The sequence below is a fragment of the Heloderma suspectum genome, chromosome 6, assembly GCF_057233095.1.
Source record: "Heloderma suspectum isolate Gila_16-S chromosome 6, 16-S_ref, whole genome shotgun sequence".
Taxonomy (NCBI): domain Eukaryota; kingdom Metazoa; phylum Chordata; class Lepidosauria; order Squamata; family Helodermatidae; genus Heloderma; species Heloderma suspectum.
In genome coordinates, this window is record NC_139463.1 from 65,875,077 (window position 1) to 65,902,550 (window position 27,474).

Below are 27,474 nucleotides of genomic sequence, written 5' to 3' on the forward strand. Positions count from 1 at the left end.
TCAGGAATGCTGGGAGTTGCAGTCCAAAGCATCAGGAGTGCACCAAGTTGGGGAAGGCTGACCTAGAGTGTCTGAGGCAGTTGCAGTCAAGTCTGGAGCAGTTATTTCAATTGTGAATCAACTATATTTTTTTATTATTATTATTTAAAACATTTCTGGGCCACCTCTCAGGGCAGAAACCCTCCCAAGGAGGCTTACAGCAATAAAATACAAAGAAGGTTACAATATTTATTTATTTCTATACTGCTCAATAGCTGAAGCTCTCTGGGCGGGTTACAAAAATATTAAAAGCAATAAAAACATAAACATAATAAAATAGCAATAAAAACAGCAATAAAAGCCAACAATAAATCCTGCAACAACCGCTGGCTGTTTTACAAAGTGATTCACCATTCTAACATTGATCATGTACACAAAGACCCTATGAGAGGATAATATTTCTAAGTGAGGTTGAAGGACATCTACCCTTGATTAAAGTGGGGCAAAGGTATGTTGCCCCCTCTTCCAATGATATGCAGAGCAGCGAGAGGCCTGTTTGTGCACTGGGAAGGATGGGGATCATAATACAAATCCCAGAGAGTTATACCCCTTGAAATTCTCCTTATATCTAACTGCTCAGAGGCACCAGAACCTTGAATCTGATCATGCTCCTAGAGAGATGGCTCTCTGATAGACTGTCGTTGCTTTCACAGATTCGTGAGCTAGTCCCAGAGTCTCAGGCCTACATGGATTTACTGGCCTTTGAACGCAAGTTGGATCAGACCATTGCCCGCAAGAGGATGGAGATCCAGGAGGCCATCAAGAAGCCTTTGACGGTAGGGAGGGAGGGAGAGTTAGCCCAGCCCTTTAGGGATGGAGGGAGACAGGATCAACTCAGCTCTTCAGGGTGCTCCCTGGCAGCCTGAGGCCTTGGCTATAGATGCAACTTAGCCTGCCACTTCAGGTTGCCCTGGGAAGAAGAATCAGCCCTGTGGACTGGAATTGGTCTCGATGTGGTGTATGTGATTGAATTGATCCCACTGCTGTCCCCAGTGAATGTTTTTCTTCAAATTTTCAGCAAAAACGGAAGCTGCGCATTTACATCTCCAATACGTTTACGCCTGGCAAGGAGGAGTCTGAAGGTGGCGAGCGTATTGCCTCGTGGGAACTTCGTGTGGAGGGCAAACTCTTGGATGATGTAAGACTGAAACACCCTTGCTGATAGGTAGCTTTGTGGCTAGCATGGGCTTCCCTGGATTTTAGTTCAGGGCATCTAAATCGAACCCCCCCACCCCATCCCGCCTACCCACATAGTTGCTTCAGGCAGCTAGCCAGCTACCTTCCCTCAGCTCTTGATGTCCCCTCTAAATACATATGCACAAGAGAAGTCTCACCTTGTGTGTCTTATCTCCCTTAATCCAAGCAAGGGTCTATCTATAAGAACATAAGAAGAGCCGGGCTGGATCAGACCAAAGGTCTGTCTAGTCCAGCGTTCTGTTTTCCACAGTGGACAACCTGGTGCCTGTTGGAAATGAAGGCAATAGCCCTCTCCCACTGTTACTTCCCAGCAACTGGTATACAGAGACATACTGACTGGGTTAACACAACATGATAACCCGCACTCACCAGTTGAGAATGGATCGAGTGTAGGTTTTCGTTGAACTGTGGGTTGTTGTTGAACTGTGGGTTATCGTGTTGTCTGAACCCAGCATGTTTTCTGCAAGGTGGCTAATTTTTTTCAAACAAGCCACCCTGACAACCCATGGTTTGTTGTTGGGTTGTGAACTGTGGGTTGTTCGTGATTAACAAGCCGTGCTTTGTTAGTGCAGCTGGGTTCAGACAACACGATAACCCACAGTTCAACAACAACCCACACTCAACCCATAGTCAACCGCTGTGTGTGGGTTATTGTGTTGTATGAAGCCAGTGACTGCCTCTGATACTGGGGGCAGCACGTGGCCATTGTGGCTTTGATGGCCTCATCCTCCATGAATTTGTTAAAATTCCCTTCTGAAGCAAAGTTGGTAGCCATAACCACATTTTTTAGTAGCAGATTTCACATGCACTGTGTGAGGAAGCCATTCCCTAGTCGGTCTCATCAACGTAAATGTGAAATTAGGATTTTTTCCCCCTAATGTGCAAAACTCACACTTACTTACATTGAACAACATTTGCCATTTGATTTAGTTTATTTTGTAACATTTATGTACACATATTTAAATAAAATAAATAAATACAGTTTAACCACATATGCCATTTTATTGCCGATTCACCCATTTTGGAGAGCTCTCTTTTGGAGTTCTTTGCAGTCCCTTTTTGTTTTAACCAGCCTAAATTATTTGCAGAGGGGTAGCTGTGTGAGTCTGCTGCAGCAAAAACAACAAAGTCATCTACCCCTCAGCAAATAATACAGGATGGTTAAAAACACTAAGATTGCAATATAAATACTGTAAAATAAATAACATGCCAAATGTGGTTTATTTTTGCTGAATTATTTGGTGTCATCAATAAACTTGGCTACCTCACTGCTCACCCCTAACTCGAGGTCCGAGGAACTGACCCTCTTTCCGCCTGAGGGCCGATTTCCATTTTGGAGAAGCTCTTGGGCTGCATTCCAGTAGTGGGTGGGGCTGATGGCAAAAGGGGATGTGGCCAAAGGGGTGGGGCCAAAAAATGCCAGTATATTTTAGCTTAATGATCTTACTGCTAGTAACTATCAGGAATGAATCTTAGTGTGTGGAGATGTCTGGCAGCTCAGATTCAGAATCAGAATGGGAATAGCCAGAACAGAGGGAGGCACCCTCCCTAGTGAGCCCAGATACAGCGAGACTTTCTTCCCAAGACCTTGACACACAGATGGCCCAGCCTGAACGGCTTCCCCATTCGTCTACCATGAGAGCTCAAGTTTTGGAGGGAGAGGAGGAGGGTGAGGGGCATGACTTATGGGACGCTAAGGTCCGTCGCAGAGCGAAGTGGGGGGCGGGGAGTTAGAGGCAGGGCTCAGACGCTCTGCCAGGTTGGCCTCTCATGGGAGCCAACGTAGGAGGGAGCCACCCTAAGGGTGGGGCATCCCTGTCAAGCAAGTCTGGCTGAGAAGATTATGCCCAGACTGCTGGCAACTTCTCTAACTTCCACTTCGTCTCCTCTATTGATATTCATAGATGTGTGGATTAACTGTTTCATTGCAGTCTGAGAGTTTCCTAGAATCTGCATTTGTAAAGAAGCTAGTTCAACCTTTTAGAATGGGAAGGAAGTTGCACAAAAGCTGGGAAACTGCCAAATGATAGATGGTCAGGAGCAAGCGGGGCGGAGCCAATTAAGGAACCCAGGAGGGCCAGATTACAACTCCAGGAGGGTAGGATTTGCCCTTTGGGCCTGAGCTTCTGCACCCCTGCCGCAGGTCACTTATGAACAAGTTAAAAAGAACCAGTCCTGATACAGATCCTTGTAGGAACCCACTTCTCACACCCCTTCATTGCAAGAACTATCAATTTATTCCTACCTTCTGATTCCTGTTCTTTAATAAATTACTGATCCATAAGTGGGTCTGCAGGTCTGCCAAGTTTAGTCAGGAGCCTTTGAGGGACTTGGTCAGTGTTTTTGAAAGTCCAAGTATGGAATGTCTACCAGATCGCCCCTAACCCCTTACATAATAACACTCTCAAAGAATTCTAAACCGTTATTACAACAAGACTTACCCATGCAGAAGCCATGTCGATTTTCTTTCAGCAAGACTTGTTCTTCTGTATGCTTGACAATTTTATCTGTAATAATGCTTTCCACCAATTTACCTGGAACAGATATTAACAGCACAATCTTATACATGTTTACGCAGGTGCAAGTCCCACTGAGTTCAATGAGACTTACTTCTAGATAGTTGTGTATAGGATTGCAGCCTAAGCTAACTGGCCTGTAACATTTTGGATCCCCCTGTATCCCTTTTTGAAAACTGGTGTTACATTTACTGTTTTCCGGTCCTCTGCTACAGAGTCCGATCTTAGAGACAAGCTATACGTTTTTATCAGAAAGTCAGCAATTTCACATTTGAGTTCTCTAAGCACTCTCTGGTGGATACCATCTGGACCTCATATGTTAACGTTTAATTTGTCAATAAGGTCTAGACCTCCATCTCCTGACACCATTGATTGCCTCAGTTCCTCAGACTGTCTTCCTGAAAAAGTCAGTTTGACTTTTCCTTTTCAGCTCTGTGTCATACTAGCTCCATACATCTCCTCTTCCCAGAGTTTGGATTGACAAATCTAGCATAAAGGGTCCAGATGGTCTCACTGCTGAAGAACATAACAGAAGCCCCTTATTTCAGACACCACAACAAGGAGCATTCCTTATTTTTAATTTGCCAGCCCTGCCTGGACACATAGGATCTCCTAAACTCTCTATTCTTTCAGAGCTTCTCCTCCTACCTACCCAAACTCATAGAAAGGCCCTCGTCTCTTCTTAAGGTAAACCCCGAAGGAAAGTACTGTGTGAGTAACAACGACAATGATGGTAGTGGCGGTATCAGTCCTAGCTTTGCACCAGATGATGCCCCTCCTTTCTAGGAGTGGCACCACTTGCTTGTATTCACTTTTAGAGATGTATCTGGCAACAGTGCTTTCTGTGTGCTTGCGGAAAAGGCAGGGTTCAGTGCCTCATCAGTTTTTCTGTCTCAGCCAAGTAAGCAGAAGAGGAAGTTCTCATCCTTTTTCAAGAGCTTGGTCATCGAGCTAGACAAAGAATTGTATGGCCCAGACAACCACCTGGTGGAGGTAGGTGCCTTGGTGCATGTTTGTGCTGGGGAATGGAAGGCAGCTCAGAGCAGTTCCAATACTCAGGAAGATACACACCTTGTCTGGCAAACTGCCATGCTGGACTTTGCTCCTCTGCGAGCTGATGTAATTTTGGCTTTGGAGTTGCCCTGATGCAGTTGGGCTAGGGAACTGCAGAGAGAGTGGTGGTCATGGTGGTGGAGAAATACAAAATCGGGGCTGAAAACAGTGTTTCTGATAGAGAGGGATGAATGGTAGGCCTCAGGGTCTACCATTAGCAGATGATGGTTGAAGACAACAGCTTCCAGAAGAGGCCAGAGGGAGGGAGTGTTCCTGGATTTGGTTTAAGATGAGCTGTGCATTGGCATCATTAGCTTATTCAACCCAATTCTGATAATAGCTTGTCCTGGACATAAGACAGTCAACGTTGCAGGGCTAAAAATAATAAGGTCTTCTGCCCTCTGGGTTAAGCCATTGTTGACAGGCATCTTCCCACAACAGGGCCCCCATAATAACCAGTATTATTTCTGTAGTACTTCTCATTGTGTACAAAATGCTGTACAGTTCTTGTCTTGGTTACTTTCACAGCAAACCTGTGTGGTAACTAGGTTCTATGCTGCCTTGGGAGCTTAATAGCTGGGTCTCCAATGTCCAAACTGACATTTTACCCACTGGCTGTAGGGTCAGTTTATGTTTAGTAGGAGCCATGTGCCAGTATTGTTGAATAACCCTTTTAGCGCATCATGACCATCACCTCTTCACATAATGGAGCACTTTCATTAAAGGTGCTTTATTGTGTGTGTGGATATTGCCCATGTCTCTTCTGTGGATATTTGTTCTTAGTTACTTCAGTTGGTGAAATAACTTCTTAGTTAAATGGAACTTCTCATTACATGAGTAAGGGGTGAAACAGTAATCTGAAAACTGCCCATTAAAACCTTAAGATACTGCTTAGAATGATGGATTTGCACTGCACACTTGTCTTACACTGAAGAGGATCTATCTCATTTGCCTCCCCCCCCCCCCCCCAGTGGCACCGGATGCCCACAACCCAAGAAACAGATGGCTTCCAAGTCAAGCGCCCAGGCGATGTCAATGTGAAATGCACCCTGCTGCTCATGCTGGACCACCAGGTAAGAGGGAACAGGCCCTAGTGCTTGGTGTGAACTGGTACATTGAAATGCCCTGAATTATCAAGTTCCCAATCATTTGAATCATTGGACAAGTCATGTTTGAGAGTGGAGGAGGTATGTGGCCAGAGGCGTCTTCCCCATGTCTCACAACTCTTGTGGCCTTGGTTCCTCCAACGAGAGGGGGTGTGGGAGAGGGATATCTGGCTGGTTGCCTATGTACACAACTGTTCATCTATATTAGCACACCAGAATCTTGCGCAGAATTTGGGTTTTTCATAATCTTGGCTTTTGTGATAAGAAAGTAAGTTTCTAGCCCATAGGGTTATAAAGACATAACTGAGAATGAGCAAGCACTGGGTTCAGGAAAGGAAAGGAAAGGTTCCTCCTGTGCAAGCAGCAGGTCATTACTGACCCCTAGAGGAACACCGCTTGCGCTGGCGTTTTCTTGGTAGACTGTAGCGGGGTGGTTTGCCATTGCCTTCCCCAGTCGTGACTACCTTCCCCGCAGCAAGCTGGGTCCTCATTTTACCGACCTCAGAAGGATGGAGGGCTGAGTCGACCTGAGCCGGCTGCCCGAGACCCAGCTTCCGCTGGGATCGAACACAGGTCATGGGGAACAGTTTCAGATGCAATACTGCCGCCTACCACTCTGCACCACACGAGGCTCTTACTGGGTTCAGAGGAAGGCACTTTCGCAAAACCTCTGTTGCGTTTCATAATTAATTTTGAGCATTCTTGCAAAGGCAGTAGACTTCTTTTTCATCTTTTTCTACCTGTGGTTTGGGGAGTTAGAGACCCGGCTGGAGTCCACTTGAGATTCCCACTCGGCTCTAGGACAGGTTCTCTGTCTCTCCCTTGGCGGTTACTCAGATCCCATTCCTCCTTCCATTTTTGGAGATGGGAGTAAGGCGCAGTACCTGGCATAGGCTGGGATTGATCAGCGTGTATGTTAACCAGATAGCATGGCCTTTGCAGCCTCCTCAGTACAAGCTGGACCCCCGTCTGGCTCGCCTGCTGGGTGTTCACACACAGACCCGTGCCAGCATCATGCAGGCCCTGTGGCTCTACATCAAACACAGCAAGCTCCAGGACAGTCATGAGAAAGAGTACATCAACTGCAACCGCTACTTTCGCCAGGTCAGTAAGTCATCGTGAGTCTTCCCTTTTGTCTTTCTCCCCACCCCAAGTTTTGGCAGCCAGATTATCACCCATTTTGTATGTATTTGGTCCCCTGCTTGGTGCAGGGTTTGGCACCTTGAGAATCTGTGCTTTTTTTTTTAATGGAGTCTTTGTCAAACCACCTTTGTTTACCTGCCCCATCCTTCCTACTCCTGATACTCCTGTCATTCCTGATAATGGCCTGTCTATAGACTGTAATCTGCTTTAGTAGGGATTACACTTCTTACATGTTCTTTGCCAGCTTTCCCCAACCTGGTGCCCTCCAGATGTTTCGGAGTACAACACCCAGAATTCCTGACGATTGGCATGCTGCCTCGGTGGCTGCTTTACGCAGTCCTTTGCACACTGGCACAAAACAAATATTAAATAGTTAGCACACCCACATTTCTAATCCTTCAGGTTTTAGAAAGAAGTGGGCAGATGTATGGATGAGGTCTTCTGAAACTCAAGAGACATGGGGCTGGGCGGGGGTTGCAGTGATCTAAAGACTTGGGGTTTCAGTACATGTACAGTTTCACCTCCCATATCCTCTCCCCTGCTTCTGACTTTCTGATCCTCATGTCCATTTTCCTCATTTGAAAACCAGTGTCATGGAAGTAGAATAAATTGTGCATAATACAGATTTTATTACTTGTCTTTGGAGGTTGTATATATACAGGCTTGCTCTTGGTTTCCCTTCTAACTCATTTGGCCCCACAAAGGGTGGAGCAGAGGCACTTAGAAAGTGCAGGCCCCTCATCTGCTCCAGTGTTGTCTTCTGTGAAGAGAGCAGTACACTATATTAGCTAGCTATACTCTGGCAGGAGGTTCTCTTAGAATCCTTCATTTCCCCTCTTTGCACACACCCTTCAAAGAGTATTTGAATGCAGTTTTTAAAAAATAGTCTAGTCCTTTTGTGTAATTTTAATTTTGGTGAGAGGATAGGGAGCTGCAGTTACTTGGGTCGCGTTAGTGGAACCATACAGATTACATGCCCTAAATAAGTAGCAATTTGCATGGTTGTCTGGCAGTCAAGATGCCTAATAAATAAATATGCAATACAAATATATTTTAGTGTTTGTCCCAGTACAAGCATGACATTGACAATTAAATCCCACCTGTTGCCTCTGGATTGCTTGCACTTCCGTCTTTGGGCCTGTCTCCTGCATGGGAGGCTGCTGCTTCTGCCTCACGGTCCATTAATGGCTTGCTCTCTTGCTCCATTTTAGATCTTTGGCTGCATCCGCATGCGATTCTCTGAGATCCCCATGAAGTTGGCGGGGCTCCTGCAGCATCCAGATCCCATTGTTATCAACCATGTGATCAGGTAGGCCTGACATTGCAAGAGTTGCGAGGAAGCAAGCTTTAATTAGTTATACTCTCTGAGCCCCCCCCCCCCCCATATTTGGAGGATCTCACTGTGATCCCACCTCTGCCATGAGCACTCATTGTTGGCCTTGAACAAGCCATGTGCTATCTGAGTTCCCATCTGTGAAAAGGAATAATGTTGGTCTGCTTCATGGAGTCGCTTGTGAAGATAAACAAAAACCTTTATAAACATAGCATCCAGGGAGGAGGGAGTTTCCTCCTGTACACCTGGAAGATGCTGCTTTTGATGTATCTAGGAAGCCATAACTGGTTCTTCCTTTATGTCCTTTTGAAAAGACTGCAGGACCCATCGTATTTCTGGTGGCTTTCAGAGGGTGATGTGATGAAAGGCTGTTCGCAGTTTTATTTTTCTGCTTATGAAATTTTGTTGTGTTTGATATGGTTTTATTGTCTGCTTTATGTTTAATTGCTGTTTTATAATTCTGTTGCATTTGTAAACCATCTTAAGCCTAGGAAAGGCAGTATATACATACCTTAGATAAATTAAAAAATACTTGCTGGCATATCCTATATTAGTTTCCCTGGACTAGCTTGTATTTGCAATTTGGATGTGGGGAACACACACACACCCTCCAGTCCAGATAACTCTTGCTGCGGTTTCTCCTGTATTGAAGAGCTCAAGGGCAATTGGCTATGAGAGAATCTAATCCTGACCTTAATGTGTCTGGGTGGTGAACACACCGCTCTTAGGGAGATATATATTTTTGGCCCTCATCCCACTTTTCTATTCCCATCTCTCCAGTGTGGACCCTAATGACCAGAAGAAGACAGCCTGCTATGACATTGATGTGGAAGTGGACGACCCCTTGAAGGCCCAGATGAGCAACTTCTTGGCCTCCACCACTAACCAGCAGGAAATTGCTTCCCTGGATGTCAAGGTAGAGTCCTGCCAACCATGGAGCAGGAATGTGATTCAAGCGTATCGCCTTTCATAACGTGGGGGACAGTGTCGTGTGAGTGAGGCTAGCCAGGCACACAGCTCCCCTCAGGCTCTAGGAGTACACAGCTTATCCCCAACATGTTAATCCCCCATGGCTGCCACAGCTGTTTTCAGCCACAGTGTCTCTGGTCTGTGGTGGACTATAAAAGCCCAAGCTGGCTGTTAGGGTCTCCAAAGAGCTGCAGGTAGGAATGTGTCACTTGCAAGCAGTGAATCATCTACAATCCAGCCTGGCTTTGTCAAGCTGGAATTTTGTGCTAAAGGAAGTCAAAATTCTGCAAGTAAAACGAGTTGATGGCAAGTTTGTATTGTTGGAATAGCATTAATTCCTTTGGGATGGGATTAGGTCTGTAAGAACAGGGGAATGAAGGGACTGGTAGATATGCTGTGTGAAGGCTTGTATCCACAGGGGTGGAAATCCCTAGGCAGATGGCTCCGTGCTTGTTTGTGAGGAAGACAACATGAAGCCATTGCTTTACACCAGCTATCCCATGCTGGTGCCATTGGCCATGCTGGTTGGAGATGATGGTGCTTGTAGTCCAACACATCTGGAGGGCACCAGGTTGAGGAAGGCTGCTTTATTCCAGTGCTTCTGACACCTTCAATCACCCTATCCTCGCTGTTGAACTTCTGCCTCTACTCCTTTGCCCTCCTGTCCTCCTGCTCCAGAATCTTTTATCTAATAAAAAGTAACTGCAGAAATTCATGTCCTAGGCTTCTGCACAGCCTTTGGTTTGTGGCCTTTGCCACTCCACTGTGAGCAGTGCACGCGGTGGTCTAGCCCTGTGGGGCTCTGCACGAGTAGCCCCTCCCTTGCATCACATTTTCAGTCTTCAGTCTTGGGAGCCTTTCTGTCCCTCCCTAACACACCCTTTACCCTTTACATGTAGATCCATGAAACCATTGAGTCTATCAACCAGCTGAAGACCCAGCGAGATTTCATGCTGAGTTTCAGTAACAACCCCCAGGAGTTCATCCAGGAGTGGATCAGATCTCAGCAGAGGGACCTGAAGGTAAATAATGGGACTGAGTCATGCAGGAACCATGCAGGAGTATGCAGCAGGACTAATAGTACAAGTCTATATATGTCTACTTGGAAGTCCTTATGTATCTTTATTCATTATGGGTTGGATCCAGGATATGCTTTCTGTGAGAGGAAGGGCTCTGCTTGTGGAAAGTCCTTCTGCCTGGTTTTTGGGGATCCCCCTCCCACCACAGCTCACCCAATTCAGCAGGGTCTCCTGACTCTCTGGGTAGCATTTGCAGGAGGCCAGAGGGACTGCCATGGGAAGGCAGGAGCAGGGATGTCCTTGTCTGCCAATGCAGTTGATCCAGCTTAAATCTGGATCCAGCCCTATATTTTTAGTCAGCCCAATAACATGTTCTCTGGGCAGATTGCATCACAAGAGAACAAAATACTAAAAATAATACACCAACAAGTGCAAAACATACATTATGAAATATAGTGGGCTTACTCTCACGTAACTGCATATAGTTGTAGCTTGGACGTGGCATTGCTGGGTTCCTCCTGCATGTCTTGGTTTGTGTTGCTGCCCTGGCAGCTTCTATGAGGTTGGGCTGTGGTGTCTAGTTCCTCCTTAGGACTACAGTCCAAGTTCTGTGTGTGTGTTGCATTCTACCTATTCATATTGGCATTTTGAAAGCTCAAATTAAGCTAAGCTTTAGACCAAAGTCTCTGTTCATCTTTAGTTATACACACATGTGCGCATACTAATTAAACACTTACCTTCCTCTTACATGGTTCTTGCAGTGATCTTCCACCCAAGGGACTGACTGGGTCCACAGCTACTTAGCTGCAGCTTCAGTTGCTCCCAGAGTACTTACTGCACTATGTATTTGTTCCATGCCCAGCACAGTTCCCTTATATGTCACCCAGCTAACATGTTCCCTTTGTCTCTTGCCAACCCGTTCCATCCGTTCCTTCTCTGCCACTCAAAATCCTGAATTATTTTGAGGCTTGGAGACAGAAAAAAAATACGTGCAAAGTAGGTCAGTGCTGATTTATTGCACTTGGGGGTGCAGTATGTTGAATAGGGATGAAGCGGAGAGGGTGCCAGATGGTAAGATGCTAGGGATATTCTGCCATGTTCATGAACTCTTCAGACAGCTGACTGGCCACACCTTGCTAGGCTTTGTCTGATACGATAAAGCAATTATTTATGTCCTTACAGTGTCCCCTGCTTCCCCCCACCACAATCTTTGCTGTCTGTCTGGTTTGGATCACTACACATTGGCAGCATAGGAGCTAGCTTCCCCTGAATTCTCTCCTGTGTACTCATTTTGCCCTAGATCATCACAGACGTGGTTGGAAACCCGGAAGAGGAGAGACGTGCTGAGTTCTACCAGCAACCGTGGATGCAAGAGGCTGTCGGGAGACACATCTTTGCCAAGGTTCGGAGAGGCTAGTTTAGCACAGCCTTTAGGAAGCTTTCTCTGGCATTTTAAGGGCCAGCAGCATCTTTTTACCCTGACTTGGCTATGGAGAGAGGGAGGATGCAAGATTGAACAGTCTGTTTTTAAAGTAGTCCCTCTGAATAGGTGTTCTTGGAGCCCCTCTTGTTTCTCAACCCCCTACGATTCCTGTAGGAGGGTCTCCTTCCCTTCTTCAGTCTGGCCCCCTTCATGCGTGTTCCTCCCTTCCCAGCAACTGTAGTAGAGCCCACAGTTGTTCTGTCCTCCCACTCTAAGATGATGCCTCTCCTCAGCTGCCCTGTGTGTATCATGAAACAGGATTGAAAGCATCTGAGGATCAGATTCTTGTCCTTGGAGGGCAAGGGAGACACTGTTCCACTTCAAGGGGAGAAACAGTGTCTTGAGTGCGCCCTTTCTTGCTCCTGTCCAACCCCATGACCCTCTTGTGTCTTCCAGGTTCAGCAGCGCAGACAAGAACTGGAACAAGTGCTTGGCGTTCGCCTTACCTAGTGCTGCCACCTCCATCAACTCTTCTGCACCTTGTGGTACTCTGGAGTGGACCAACAGGCAGACTAGGCTTGTCCCAAATCCTCTGCCACTAACAGGGCTGGCAGAGTTCTGCTGCCTGCCCCCATTGCTGTCATTAGTTGGGGGGATGGAGGGTGCTCATTCAGTATCCTCCTGGAACTATACAAGGCTTAAAGCCTGCTATTTTTATAGGGGCAAGTGAGTTCCTCTCCCCCACCAGACCCCTGCCCTCCCTATGCTTTTCCTCTGGGACACTGGGAATTTTTTGTTTTTGAGTTGTCTTCTACCTCTTAGCTGAGCCTCAACAGCCTCCCTTGTAAGGCAGGAAGGCTGGCGCCGCTGCCGCTCTTTTAACCAAAGCTTTGTCCATTCCAAACTGCCAGCACTACTGGCATTTCGTCTTTGCACTATCTTTTTTTGAGGGTGGGGGGAGCAGTTTTGTTCTTGTACAGAGGAAGGTTGTTAATATGTGCTAGGCTGGTCCCCTTCTACCATATGCAAGGCAGCTGGTGTTGCGTGGTGTCAAAGGGGGGAGGGTTTCCTCAGGCCTTTGCTGTTCTGTTAATGACAATCAGTTGCTATTCCTTCCCTAGTTCTCCAGCATATATGACATTTAGAAGGTGGGCGTTGGGGACCAGTTCTTTGGCAAGGCCATTTGGTGCCGCAGGAAGCATCCTGAGGTGCCAGTCAAGGGGAGAGAGGTAACATTTGCCTCAGCCTTCTTGTGCCCCCTCAAGTGCCTTCACTCCTCAGCTCCTGGCCCCTCAGCACTTAATCTAGAAGATTCCCCTCCTGCTGAGGCCCTTCTCTTGGGATGTTGTTGGCCATGTAGGAGCTAGTGGGAATTTCACTTACTTATGAGCAAGAATGTTGTTACCAGTTTCTATGTTGAAGGTTTTCTAATAAAAGATACTCTTAAGCAGCAGTTTGTGTTAAACTTGTCTGATCTACCTCCAGCCCCATAAAAGGAGAATAGAGGCTGCTCTCAGTGAGCACTGATGTGAACCTTTATTAGCAAGGTTGCTCCTGCGGGCCTACAGACTTGATACAAATAACTGTTAGAAGCATCTTACACTTTAGGCCCAACTGAGCAACAGTGTGTTACTTATATGCAGAATATTGTTTGTTCACGTGGGAATTCCACAGGAGGAAGCGATTTTCAACTGCATTTATTCCATGAGGAGAGAATTGCTTTGAAGAGCAATGCTAACGTTACGGCTTGATGGTCAGTTGCTTTACGTAACTCTGGCCATTAAGCCAATTCTACCCAATGTCTCTTGCAGTATTGTGTCGAGACTGTTTTGGCCCTTGCTGGGAAGAGATCAGTGGTCTTCCAAATGTTGCTCAGAAACCTATAGGAGTTACTCAATATGATTAGTAATGGTAAAACATTTGTGAGACAGCTTGTCCATATTAGCAGTGTACTGGATACTCTGTAGGACACGCACTCTGTTGCCTGGATATTATGTTCCAGGTTCATGTGGGATTAATAGATGTGGCTGATGCCTTGCAAAGTTAGAATACACCTTAGACTGTATGCCTAGAATTTACTACAGCATATAGGTCAGCAGAAAGCTGATGTGTTACCTGAAGTCAGAGTTTGAAAGCTATTGGATTAGTATGTTCATACTGCTGCTTACAGCTTGTGTGCTGTCTAACTTGTTCTCTGGAATAATAAGTGTTCCAAAAACTGGAGCATCATGGTTGGTATTTTGTTATGCCCTTTTTCTAGATAAAATGTTTTGAAAGTTTTGTAGCACTTGGATGTTTTGACTGTCCAGCACATAGTAACTATTTTTTAATGACAGTTTTAGAAATGGAAGATCCACCCCTTGCAAGTGGTTGCTACTGCTGCCTCTACCACCTTCCCATGCTCCAGCTTGTAGCGGCAGAAGTGGTAGTGGGGAAAAAAGCAATCCTACTGGCAGCTTCTTTGAATCCCTTCCTCTAGAACCATTTGAGAATTGCATAGGCCCTAATCTAGTGACATCTCTTAGGTATTATTTCTAAATACTTTTTTTAATGCTGTTTCTCTCATCAGTTTGAACTAGCAATCAGCATTACGTACTACAAAACTAGCTTCTAAGCACCATTTACTTTGGGCTGCATAGTAAGGAGGCTCCTGAACTTGACGTATTTTGAGCTGCAGCCCAGTAAAAAGTATAATCTACAACTCCAGACTGAAAGCCATGACTAATAGGCTTTCGGCACAAAGGGGGGTTTCTCTCACCTGAAGACACCACTGTTCTATTCCCAATAGATGAAAGCATTTTGAAGTCCTCCTCTATAAGCACTGTGTGAACTGTATTATGCAGCTTTCGTAGAATTCCTGCTTTCAACTAGTTGTGGGCCTGTAACAGCTCAGTCACATAAGTTATCAACTGATGATCATGCTTATATAAACCAGGTCTTTTCCCTGAGCTTTGCCTCTACTCTCCACACTTGTTTTAAAACCTAATTATACATTTAGATGACTACCTTTATTGCAAAACAAGTTCACAGATGCATGATTACCATTTGCTGTTGCAGGCAGGCACATTGTATTGTAATAAACTACTACAGACTGAGGTGATGACATTCCTATTCTAACATTCCTATTTCAAAGGAGTCTGTTCATACCTTCTGTAATCCTGCTGGAAGTATGTAGGTTTTCCTTCCTAAAATTGTGTGATGCAACAACTGCTAGTTGAGCACTGCAACATTGGGCTTCCCTAAGGTAACTGCTTTGAGCTTGGCCCATAACTACCCCACCATGGATCTCTGGATTTTCTCTCCACCACCACCACCCCAACTCTGTAAGAGGTACTCTAGTGGCTGGGGTTGACCCTCTGACAATTGACTGGTAGAGAGACACACAAGTGCACTATGCAGGACTTGGCAACAAAGCTACATCAGAAGCCACACCTGTTAAGGTGCTTACATAGCATAAGATTAAGAACAGAGGTGGACAGACTCTTCAACTATGGCTCCTGGGATGGTCTCTGCCAACGTCTTGAAAGCTTTAAGAAGGTTTTAGCATATTACCTTTCCCCAGTGATCAGAGTTAAACCTACTCTACCAAAAGACATATTATAGTTTATTCATAGTTAAGAACTAGTTTCTGTTACTGTAGAGATGGACAGATTCTTAAATATAACCCTCTTTGCTTCCCCTCCCCCCGCTCTACTGCCATTCAGGACTGTTAGTACCCAATTTTAATATTCAATTTTATTACAGGAAAAAAGGAAATTGGGGGTAGAGATTACAGCAGAAATAGGCGGCCAGCGAGGTAGGAAAGAGCTCGCAGGAGCAGTGGCTGCTTTTTATTTCCAGAGTTTCTTGATGGACATATTCTTCTCACTGTCTTTTTGCATCACCTGCCAAGGAGAATGAGCATTAGAAATCAGGCAGGAAAAGAGGTCCAAAAGCAGCAGAGAGGAGTAAACTGGCCTATCTTAGACACTGCTTTTAAACTTTGAAAGCTCTCTGCTGCTATATATGCTATGGCTTTAAGGTGAGATGGAATGTCACGAGTTGGATGGCTATGCAGATTCCATATATCTTAGGTTCCCTTTGTATGCTACCTCTCAGCCAATATAGTTCCAACTTCTTATCCCACCTTAAAACTACATTGACCCGGTTTATACATAACACCAATTTGTGGGTTATTTAACCCACAAATTGGGCAGAGGTGAGCAGGAGCAAGTGCGCTGCTCACTCCCACCTTCAGTAAACGACCTATGATTTGTAGGTTGTAAGCATGACATCCGAGCCTGGATGCTCTGGGTTGTTTAGGGGTTAAACAACCCAGAGTTAACCCAACAAGGAATTGTAGGTTAATTCTGGGTTGTTCAACCCCTAAACAATGGAGTGTCTAGGTTCGGACATCACATCCACAACCTATGAATGGAGCACTCATAAGTTGTTTACTGAAAGTGGGAGGAGCGTGCTAAAGGCAGCAGCGCGTGCACTCATTCACTCCCAACAACCCAAGCATTAAACAACCCATGGGTTGTTATGTGCAAACCAGGGCAATACCCCCCACTATCCCACCTACAGCAAAAGCAGATGCAAGGTGGGGAGGGGGAGTTGCTCTGCCGTGGGATAAACCCCAGACACTTTCCCAGTAAAAGTCCAGGCTTCATAAATGAATGCACTGTAAGATCCCAACTGTTATCTTTTCTCCTGTTAAATCTCTGCAGCAGCTCAGGAGAAAAGTAGTTCCCTACTGGCCAGCTACGTTATACCGATGGAGCAACAAAGTGAAAACCTATATACGTGCCCCAGAACAGCCCTCCCCTCATACCCACAGCCAACAGTACCTTTGCTACAGCCATTTCAAAGTCTTCTTGAGTTACATGTACCCTCCTCTCTCTCAATGCGTACATGCCAGCTTCTGTACACACACCCTGCAACACACAATTGTAAGAGACCTACTTGAACTAGCCCACAAATCCTAAGAGAACATACAGGTCAGGCAGAGCTACTTCTGTCCCATTCAAGGATAACAAAATGATTGCTCCTAACATAGAGGATTTTGGGGGTCATTTGTACATATGGTTAAATATGAAGTGCTATGTTTAAATCAAGCAATGCTACTTAGAAAGTTATTTCTTCTGAAGATCTGGCAACTGTGCACTTTGCTAAATAGCGACATATGATCAATATTTAGCCACCTCTTCATGACATTATATCATCTCTTTATGACACTAAGGAATCATAGGATCCATGCCTGTGGCATTGAAAAGCAGATTAGCACAGCAGAGTGCCAGAATAGTATTTCAATGCGTGGGTGAGTACAACATCACGGAGATACAGGAGATCTGAGAACCTTTCTATGCATTGATGCAAGAGTATGAACTTCAGAAACTGTTCCGGCAAGAATTTCTAACAGCCCATGATGATCAAAGACTCCTTCATAGTACAGGCAATCATTGGAAGGTTCTGCTACCCAGATCTGGCACCCCTTCCCCAACCTCCGCTGGCCACCTCACCTTAACTTCAGCCCCTGAGGCCCCTGGCATCAGTTCGGCAATCTTCCGCAAATTGATTCCCCGTGTGAGGTTCATCTTGCGAGAGTGAATCTTCAAGATGTCCAGCCGAGCCTGTGGGGTTACAGGAGGAATAGAGGAAGCTACAATCGGATGACAATACTGTACAGAAGCAGCAGCCAAGTCTCTCAAACTCCTGCAGGACAAGACCAGCAACCAATGGAAGGCCTGCTACAGGGAAGTGATGCAAGTATTGTGCCCCCACCATTACCTCTTCATTGGGGGGAGGGAATTCAATTTTTCTGTCAATGCGGCCAGGACGAAGCAGGGCTGAATCCAAGATGTCGATGCGGTTGGTTGCCATGATTACCTGCACAGGAAGGACAGGTTTTACCTACACACGACATGCATCCATCCTAATCCCCATCAACAGACCACAGGAAAGTATCTTCCCCAAGCTGCCTGTTGCCCCATTTTTCTCCTGCACAATCCTAGCCCAAACTCCCACTCTTGCCTCTCTCCCTCCTAATCCTCCATCTCTGTCCTCCCTCAGTCCTGATGCACATGATGTTGGTAGCAAAGCATTATAACCATGAGTGCAACCATCAACATCAAGTTATTCTGTCTTCAAAAAAAAAAATCAAAATTGTGCCAAGAAAAGCAAAAGACCTATAGCCCGTAAAGGTTGTGTATCATGGCAGAGTATATCACACTTCGGTCATATAATGCATAATAATACTGGCTTTTACAACTCATAATGCAAGGAAGGAAAAGTGGAGGGAAAAGGGGGACCTGGACAACGTAGGACATCATGGCTGCAGAATTTGAGACAGCGGACAGGAATGACATCTACTTTATTTCAGACAGCAGTAAATAAGTCTGTGTGGGCCAGAGCGATTGCCAATGTCCAATGAGGATACAGCACAGAAAGAAGAAGGGAGAGCATGAGATCGCGCTCCACCCTCTACATACCTTGATGTTCTTCGTGGCCTCAAAACCATCGAGCTGGTTCAGCAACTCCAGCATTGTGCGCTGCACTTCACTGTCCCCACCAGAACCACCCTCCAGACGGGAAGAGCCAATGGAATCTATCTCATCCATGAAGATGATGGAGGGAGCGTGCTCCCGGGCCATGACAAAGAGCTCGCGCACCATCCGCGCACCTGCCAGCAGAAACAAGCAGAGATCCCTTAGCTCCTGGATAATGACCGCAGTGCCCTCCAACGTATGGTCCCTCCTAAAAATGCCCTTCTGGTTTCTCATCCATTCTGATCCATCCTCTAAGCCCCAAACTCCACTTCAGAGCACCTGATCAAGATCGAGCTGAATTTCTAAGAGACATGGGGAAAACAGAGTGTCTGCTCAAGTGGCATCCCCTGGGGAAAAGTATGAGAGGAGGAGGAGGTCTGGCCACAGAAGCTGGAAACTGCTGGATACGGCCTGGGTTGGGCAGGCCTCTATATTCCCACTCGGCATTTTCTAAGTTGTAAGCTGCCCTTTCAAGACATTTGCTGAAGGGACTACTGCATGGCAGTTAGCTTTTTTCCCCAGGGGAAAGGAACAGACTCCTCCATCTCCTTTTTCTTCTCACTCACCCTCTCCAATGAATTTCTGCACAAGCTCAGAGCCAGAGACACGGATGAAGGTGCAGTCAGTGTGATGAGCTACTGCTCGGGCCAGCAAAGTTTTTCCAGTACCGGGGGGTCCATAGAGCAGCACACCCTACAATAAAGAATGCTGCAAGATTAGCATGAGGGATTCAAAAGAGTTAGTGGAAGGGGTGGGGGGAGAGAAACACATGGCACTGCACCACCTTAGCAACTCATCTCCCAGGCAGCCATCCACTCTCCCTTGACTGTGCTAGTTGGGACAATGAAGCAAGGGGAACCACATGCCTGAAAGGGTGAAAGACCTAAGGTGAACAAGATGTGTACCTTTCTGCAGGGGCAGAGCCATGACTCATCAAGAGTTAGCCCTGAAATGCATGACTAGACTGTCTGTGATGACATACACGTACTCCTCTCATTACTCAATAACCACAGATGTATCCACGTCCATAGTTTGGGAGGAGAGTGGGACAGGGCAACCTAATCAGGAGGATGCAACTTTTGTACAAGATTAGAATCATAGAATAGTAGGGTTGGAAGGGGCCTACAAGGCCATCGAGTCCAACCCCCTGCTCAATGCAGGAATCCAAGTCAGAGTGTCCCTGACAGATGTTTGTCCAGCCTCGTCTTGAATGCCTCCAGTGTGGGAGAGCTCACCACCTCCCTAGGTCATTGGTTCCATTGTCGTATTGCTCTAACAGGCAGGAAGTTTTTCCTGATGTTCAGCCGGAATCTGGCTTCCTGTAACTTGAGCCCATTATTCCGTGTCCTGCACTCTGGGATGATCAAGAAGAGATCCTGGCCTTCTTCTCTGTGACAACCTTTCAAGTACTTGAAGAGTGCTACATCTCCCCTCAGTCTTCTCAAGGCTAAACATGCCCAGTTCTTTCAGTCTCTCTTCATAGGGCTTCGTTTCCAGTCCTCTGATCATCTTTGTTGCCCTCCTCTGAACCCTCTCCAGTTTGTCTGCATCCTTCTTAAAGTGTGGTGCCCAGAACTGGACACAGTACTCCAGATGAGGCCTAACCAGTGCTGAGTAGAGGGGAACTAGTACTTCCCGGGATTTGGAAGCTATGCTTCTATTAATGCAGCCCAAAATAGCATTTGTCTTTTTTGCAGCCACATCACATTGTTGGCTCATATTCAGCTTGTGATCAACAACAATTCCAAGATCTTTCTCGTTTGTAGTGTTGTTGAGCCACGTATCCCCCATCTTGCAACTGTGTATTTGGTTTCTTTTTAAGATTGATCTTAAAAAGATCAACCTTAAAAAGGGATTGATCCCTGGAATGCCCTCATTAAAAAAAAAAAAAAGGTATCACAGTGCAGGGATCTGCTGCCTTCCGCAGAAGAGCTACCCAATTTTATATGGGCATGGGGAGAGTTATAGGAAGTTGGCATATACCAGGTCAGGCCATTAGTTCAGTATTGTCTACCCTCAATGGCAGCTGTTTCCCCAAATCTCAAGCAGGCTCTTTCCCAGCCCTGTGATCTGAGATCTTTGGACTAGAGATGCCAGGGGCTGAACCTAGGCTTTCTGAAATGAAACACATGCTATGACGGCCCCTCTGAGCCTTCGGACACACCCTCAAGAAGGGCTTGGGGGGGGGACTGCTTCCTGTTTCCCAGGATTAATATTTTGTTATCCTTGTATAGGTTAAGGTCACCTGCAAACAAGCACAGACCCATTTACTGTACAGTCAGTCTGACCCAGTATGTCATGGTGCAGCAGAGCCATTTTTTGTTTTGGGGAGTAGAATGAACAAAAGGGTAGGGACAGATATTCAGAAGCATCTTCCGCACTTGCCTTGGGCTGAGCAATGCCAAGAGCTTCAAAAAGCTCTGGATGTTTGACAGGCAGCTCAATCACTTCCTTGATCTCTTTAATCTGCTTGTCAAGGCCACCAATCATCTCGTAAGTGGAATCTGGCACTTTCTCCACCATCATCAACGAGACCAGAGGGTCCACCTTGTTTGGTAGGATTTTGTGGAGCGTGTAGCTGTCATTCCGCAGGGCAACGCGACAGTTTGGAGTCACCTGGATGGTAAAGAGGGGAGTGAGCTGCAAGGAACTCTGGCGGCCCCTACGTTTCCAAGGACATTTCAAAAACAAAAGCAAAGAAGAATACCACGAATCCTGCAGGTCTAGAGAAGTGTACAGTACCCTCCCCACTTCTGAAAGCCAGACAAGGCTCAGCAATACTCACATCATTGATGTCTATGTTTTTATCAACGTCAACCACAAACTTGCCTTCTGGATGAACCTGGAATAGAGGAGGGCCACGTGCCACCATGAGAACAGAACATTTCCAGCATCAACAGTGAAGAAGCAGAGCCAAAAAAAGAGCAATGGTCCAGATTGTTCACTGAAAAATACATCTCCATTTCTGCCCCACAGCTTGTGTAACACTTCTAACATTAACCCTTTTGCTGCTTCTGCCCAGGAACCGTGTAGCTATGAGCATGAGCTGTGAAGTTGGAAGCCCCTGGTTCATATCTCACTTTTGCCATGAATCTGCTAGGTGGCCATTTGCTCAGCCCCAGTTCCCCACCCTCAAAATGACAATATGGGGATAATACTGAGCTACCTTTTAGAGCTGTGCTAAGAATTACAAATCAGGCATTAGATTTTTACCCCACTCATCCTCCAAGGAGCTAAGAGTGGCACACACGTCATCTCCCTGCCTGCATATTAACCTTACGACAACCAGTGAGGCAGGTTAAGACGAGAGATGGCAACCGGCCCAAGGTCACCCAGCAAGTTTCATGGCGGAGTGGGGATTTGAACCCGGGTCTTCCGAGTCCTGACCTGACACTCTAACCACTCCACCATTCTCAACCCATACTCCTAGCCTACTTCAAGGACCCCCACCCTCGGTCAACTGACGAGCGCAAGTATCCGACATGCATACACAGGGAATAACCATACCTTGACAAGCACCTTCTTTTTGTCCATTGCCCTCACGACCTCACCTACATAGGAGCCTTGTTCCTGCAAAAGTTGCAGCTCCTCACGAAGCAGGCGCACTGGGGTAGGTAGAGAAAACAAAAGCGCATTCACATTGGGGGCGGGACTGTCTCCCTGCTCAATAACTAGGACACACTGCTGATCTCCCCCTCCCTAGAGAAGCAACACTTCCAGAAGTTTTGAAGTAATGGGAAGATGATCTACATTTTTCATTAATACGTTTGAGAACAAGCTGAAATATATATATTTATTATTACATTTATATCCCACGTTTTTTTTTCCTCTCTTGCAAGGAACCCAAGGCGGCTTACGTGTTCCTCCTCTCCATTTTATCCTCACAATAACCCTGTGAGGTAGGCTAGGCCGAGAGTGACTGGCCCAAAGTAATGGCTGAGTGAGGACTAGGATCCAGATTTCCTGAGTCCCAGTCCAACACCCTAACCACTGCACCACACAGGCTGTATGGGTGTATATGCATTACCTGTTTTCTTAAAGGCGTCCCCAACCAGTCGTGTCCGACTCTAGGGGGTGGTGCTGATCTCCATTTCTAAGCCGAAGAGCCAGCGCTGTCCGAAGACGCTTCCGTGGTCATGTGGCTGGCATGACTGAACACCGAGGTGCACGGAACGCTGTTACCTTTCCCGCCGAAGCGGCACCTATTTATCTACTTGCAATTTCTTGATTTCGAACTGCTAGGTCGGCAGGAGCTGGGACTGAAGACGGGAGCTCACTCCGTCACGCGGCACTTGGGTCTTGAACTGCTGTCCTGCCGACCTTCCGGTCTGCAGTTCAGCATCTTAACCACTAAGCCACCGCAGCCCCTGACCTATTTTCTTAGCAGCTCCAAAAAGTGACTTCCAGGACATACTATGCTTTGTGTATAACTTAGCACATAAAATTGTACTGTTCACCACATTTACATTTAAGGGTATAAAGATACAATCCTATGCACATTTAGACAGAAAGAAGTCCTACAACACCCAGCATTCCCCAGTCAGCCATGTTGGCTAAGGAATGCTGGGAGTTGGACTTTTTTCCTGTCTAAACATGCATAGGATTGTGCCCTAAATGCCTTATAATAAATTACAAATATACCCAGTGCAGAGCAGAGGCATTAAGAGTTGGAGCAGAAAGCTGCCGCACCTTAAGATACCAAACATATCTTAGGGCCTTTTGCCATTTGGGAAAATAGGGGGAGAAATAGAGCTTAAAAACAGAAACCCATCAACACAGTGGTAAGCAGAAGGAAGTTTGCATTATTTGGGCTCAGAAACAGTCTCCATTCAGCATTGCCAAGAGACAATACAACCCCACTGCAACTTCATAAGGCTACTGCAAGCAACAATCAGTCTTTCAGACTGTTTCCAACTCTCTTAAAAAGGAGTAACTGTCTAGCCCAACAGAATAATCCAGGTTGTACATGTCTGCGGTGTACATGTATTGTAATTACCCAATACTGCAGCTTTGTCTGATATAGTTATAAGTATCAGAAACCATTTGAGGGAGTAAAGTGCAGCTAACACAAGTACTTAAAAAGGCCTGCTTTAAAACGCATTTCACTTGTTTTTCTAAAAGAGAATAGGTCATAAGAGGGTTTCTCCCCCATTTTTCTACTAGAAAAATGGGGGGAAGCTTTGGGGGAAACCCTGTTACGCCCCCCACACACACACTTCCCAGTTCCCTCTGGACCTTCACATCTGTACAACCATGCCCCAAGCACTGCTCAACTCCCAGGGTATTTGAGCACATCCACTCACCCCAACCCCTCCCCTTGCTTTCTGGTCACAAAAGCATCGCTGCCGAGACCCAAGCTGTTCCCAACTTACCTTTGGCATTGAGCTCATTCCGCTGGGCCTGCAGCCGCCTGAGATTCTGGCTCTTATCATTGACTATCAACTTGGAGTAGGAAAAGGAAAAAGATGATAAATCACCCCGAACAGTACAGCAGTCGGAGAAGGGCTGCTATTGGGAGGTCACATCACTAAGACCACAAAAGCAATAGGAAGATTAGCCTGCATGCAGCCATTGGCTAGAAAATGAGCACTTCTCACTCGCTGCCAGAGAATTATTCTCCTCAAGCTGTTGGCCGGGACACTTTGGATCCAGCCATTGGCTGGGAAATCAAGGAATGATGGACAGTTGCACTTTGTTCATCCCAATGGGGCGGAGGGGAGAAGGAGCCTGCCCCAAATAATAAATGCCAGGTAACAACTCACTTTTTTGCCCTGGCATTGTCAGAATGATCTTGCTCCTCCATCTCTCCCCACCGTCCCGCCACTCCCCCTCATCTGTCTTGTCTTTTAGGATAAAGAGAAACATACCTTCTGTGTGGTGGAAGGTGTCCAAACACACATTTTCTGCCCTGAAAACACATCTGCTGTGTTCTGAGGGATGTATGTCAAAGCCACTGACACCATACTTTTATAATACCTGCCTGCTTTCACCCATAGATTGTACACCAGAGAACACGACACTGAGTTTTAATAGATTTTACGTAATGCAGGCACCATAGAAATAAGTACTAAATGATAGCCAAGGGGGAATTATATGGCTGGAAGCCATCCAAAGACCCCCTAATCCAACCCAAGTATGCCCTCCTCCCACATTAGCCAACTTTAACTAACCCACTTGATTCCCACAAATGTATGAAAATTATGCCTGGCTGTGAGGAAGTGGGTAGAATAAAGCAGCTTCTCTTCACCTCCTACTCCAAGAAATAGAAAAAGCTCACCTGTAGTTCCTCAATTTTGGACAGGTAATACTGGCGCAACCCAGTCCCACCCTTGCCCTCATCCAACTCCATCTGCAGAAGAGATTTGGGATGACAAGGAAGAAGAAAAGGCAGATCAATTCAAGCAGGGACACAAACCTCCCCTTTAAATTACAGCCCTCTACCAATAGCATGAACTGACCCTACGACTAGTTTTACACCTCTCCCCAGCTCCTACTGCAACACCCCTTCTCTTTAGAAACAGGCACCCTCTAACCAACACAGGGCCCAAATAAGACAGCCCCTTTCCATCTCTGATTCTGACCTGCAGCAAAGCATTTTTTTAAAAAACTCAACATCCTGAAAATGCAAGGCTCTACTGAAGGAGACGGGAGACGAGAGATTCTTTTTAGACTGCAAGCTAATGGGCAGGAGCTGTCGTGTTTTACTGATTATACGTAAGCCACCCCGGAAGACTTTTGGGGAAAGATCGACATAAAAATACTTCACATCTTTGTGCGTGTGCATGCTCTCTCCTTTTATTATACATAGATATAGATACATAATATATATAAAGCATCTGTATGTAGGGGGTGGCATAAGGGAGTGCGTGTGTGTATGTGCGTATGTATACATATATGAACATAAGATGAGCCATGCTGAATCAGATCAAGGGTCCATCCAGTCCAGCATTCTGTTCACACAGTGGCCAACCGGCTGTCGACCAGGAACCCACAAGCAGGACATGGACGCAACAGCACCCTCCCACCCATGTTCCCCAGCAACTGGTGTACATAGGCTCACTGCCTCTGGGACTGCAGGTGGCACATAACCATCAAGACTAGTAGCCATTGATAGCCCTCTCCTCCAGGAATTTGTCCATCCCCCTTTTAAAGCCATCCCAATTGGTGAGCATCGCTACATCCTGTGGTTGCGAATTCCATAGTTTGACTATGCGCTGTGTGAAGAAGTCCTTCCTTTGATCTGTCCTGAATCTCCCACCCATCAGCTTCATAGGATGACCACATCAGGTTCTAGTATTTTGAGAGAGGGAGAAAAATGTCTCCCTACCCACATTCTCCACACTACGCATAATTTTGTAGATCTCTAACATGTCTCCCCTTATATTTATTTATTGCATTTATACCCCGCCTTTTCTCCCCCTTAGGGAGAACCCAAGGCGGCGCACATTATCCCCCTCCTCTCCATTTTAGCCTCACAACAACAACCCTGTGAGGTAGGCTGGGCTGAGAGTCTGTGACTGGCCCAAAGTCACCCAGCGAGCTTCCACGGCCGAGTGGGGACTAGAACCCGGCTCCCTGGCCAGTACTCTAACCACTACACAACACTGCCTCCCTCTTTCCCTCTCTACATACACACAGACACTCATGCGTACCTTCTCCTCTTCATGCCTCTTTCAAGTCGTAGCTGCATCCCTCCCCATAGGCTTGACTGGACTTCCCACCCACGAATAAATGCCCCTTTCACAGCAGAGCCCCTCACGAGGCCGCCCGCGACCCTTCCCTGCGCCCCCCCCCCCGTTTCCAATGGAAGCCCCTTGACAGTGTGTCCCCCCCGCCCCGGGGACGCCTCTCCAGTATCGCCACCCGCCGCAGTACAAATAATAAACACCTCCTATGAGGTACCACCCCTCCCCGGAGACTTCGGGGGTTGCGGGGGGGAGACGCCGGAGTGACTCAGCAGCCCCCAGGACCTGCCTACCTGCTCCGGCCCTTCCACCGCCATTTTCTCCCTCGCCGGCATCGGCGCTGACAGCGGTGCGCGTGCGCGACCGGCGAGCCGACGCCTCAGGAGGCCCCGCTTCCTGCGTCCCGCCCTTAACCAAGATGGCGGACGCGCCTTTTCGCTTTCGACCGGAAACGGGCGTCTTGCCCCCTTCCGCAGCTAAACGCGAGACGTCCGGTTCCAGGCTGCAGCGCGCATGCCGGGGGGCGGGGGGCGCAAGAGTGGTGGAGGCGCGTTGGAGGCCAGGTTAATGCCAGTGGAGGCTGGTGGCTCCGATGTCAGCGGGGCTGGTGGTTTCAGCCAGAACCAGTCAGAACTCTAAAGGAGCTCCCCAAGGTGCTGAACCCCTTTGGGGGTGGGGTTCAACACCGTGGAGGGCTCCTGCAGAGTTCTGGCTGAAGCCCAGAGCGGGTGCATAGCCCCATTGACATCGGAGCCCCCAGCCTCCACTGGTTAATGCCGTTACCATCATCATCATCATCTACATTTATATCCAACGAACCCAAGGCAGGTTACCTGGTCCTCCTGCTCCCCGTTTCATCCTCACAACAACCCTGTGAGGTCAGCTAGCCTGAGAGCGACTGGCCCAAAGTCACCCAATGGTCTTCATGGCTGAGTGGGGACTAGAACCCGGATCTCCTGAGTCCCAGTCCAACACTCAAACCATTGCACCGCGCCGGCAAAGGAAACTGGAGGCTTTGGAGTAAATGCATCCCCTGCTTGCACCCCCGAGAGCTCTGGCATTGCGGAGGAGGAGGCGCGCTCTCGTTGGCTCCTGGAGAGGAACTGGTGGGGTTTTGAAAAGAGAAAAAATGGGAGCCCACCCATGGTGTCTTTATGCAGAAATTAAGTCCCACTTCGTCCAAGGAGACTCGCTTTCCTCTTGTGTGCACAGGCTTACCGCCATACCTGGGCTGCGGGTGAGTGGGGGAAAGAAGAAAAGACTGGGGGAGTGAAAAGTCACCGTTCAGGCATCACAAACAACCGAGAGTCTTGTGGCACTTTAAAAGACTTAGGGTGCGATCCTATGCATGCTTAGAGGGGGAAAGTCCTACAACTCCCAGCATGCCCCAGCCAGCAAGGTTGGCTGGGGCATGCTGGGAGTTGTGGGGCGTTTTTTTCCTGGCTGGGGCATGCTGGGAGTTGT

The 27,474-nt window shown here is 47.0% G+C and overlaps 2 protein-coding genes across 5 annotated transcripts in view; one reads left to right on the forward strand and one right to left on the reverse strand.

Moving 5' to 3' along the window:
* Window positions 1–13,248, forward strand: part of SMARCD2 (SWI/SNF related BAF chromatin remodeling complex subunit D2) — a 39,744-nt gene extending 26,496 nt beyond the window's left edge. For all 4 annotated transcript variants that reach the window (XM_084804659.1, XM_084804660.1, XM_084804662.1 and 1 more), the window contains 10 exons: window positions 693–815; window positions 1,058–1,177; window positions 4,650–4,745; window positions 5,777–5,878; window positions 6,854–7,015; window positions 8,266–8,363; window positions 9,168–9,303; window positions 10,256–10,378; window positions 11,676–11,777; window positions 12,255–13,248. In XM_084804659.1, coding sequence (XP_084660785.1) covers window positions 693–815; window positions 1,058–1,177; window positions 4,650–4,745; window positions 5,777–5,878; window positions 6,854–7,015; window positions 8,266–8,363; window positions 9,168–9,303; window positions 10,256–10,378; window positions 11,676–11,777; window positions 12,255–12,308 — 1,116 coding nt within the window. In that variant the 3' untranslated portion in view covers window positions 12,309–13,248. The remainder of the gene's footprint in view (window positions 1–692; window positions 816–1,057; window positions 1,178–4,649; window positions 4,746–5,776; window positions 5,879–6,853; window positions 7,016–8,265; window positions 8,364–9,167; window positions 9,304–10,255; window positions 10,379–11,675; window positions 11,778–12,254) is intronic.
* Window positions 13,249–15,515: 2,267 nt separating this feature from the next.
* PSMC5 (proteasome 26S subunit, ATPase 5) lies at window positions 15,516–26,367 on the reverse strand. The gene is made up of 12 exons (XM_084804663.1): window positions 26,304–26,367; window positions 24,603–24,674; window positions 23,698–23,767; window positions 21,833–21,930; window positions 21,111–21,167; window positions 20,711–20,941; window positions 18,892–19,018; window positions 18,269–18,459; window positions 17,568–17,666; window positions 17,300–17,410; window positions 16,628–16,714; window positions 15,516–15,682 (listed from the first exon to the last, which is right to left on the reverse strand). The coding sequence occupies exons 1-12, from the start codon at window positions 26,343–26,345 to the stop codon at window positions 15,629–15,631; spliced, it is 1,239 nt and encodes a 412-aa protein (XP_084660789.1). The 5' UTR covers window positions 26,346–26,367; the 3' UTR covers window positions 15,516–15,628.
* Window positions 26,368–27,474: the final 1,107 nt, after the last annotated feature.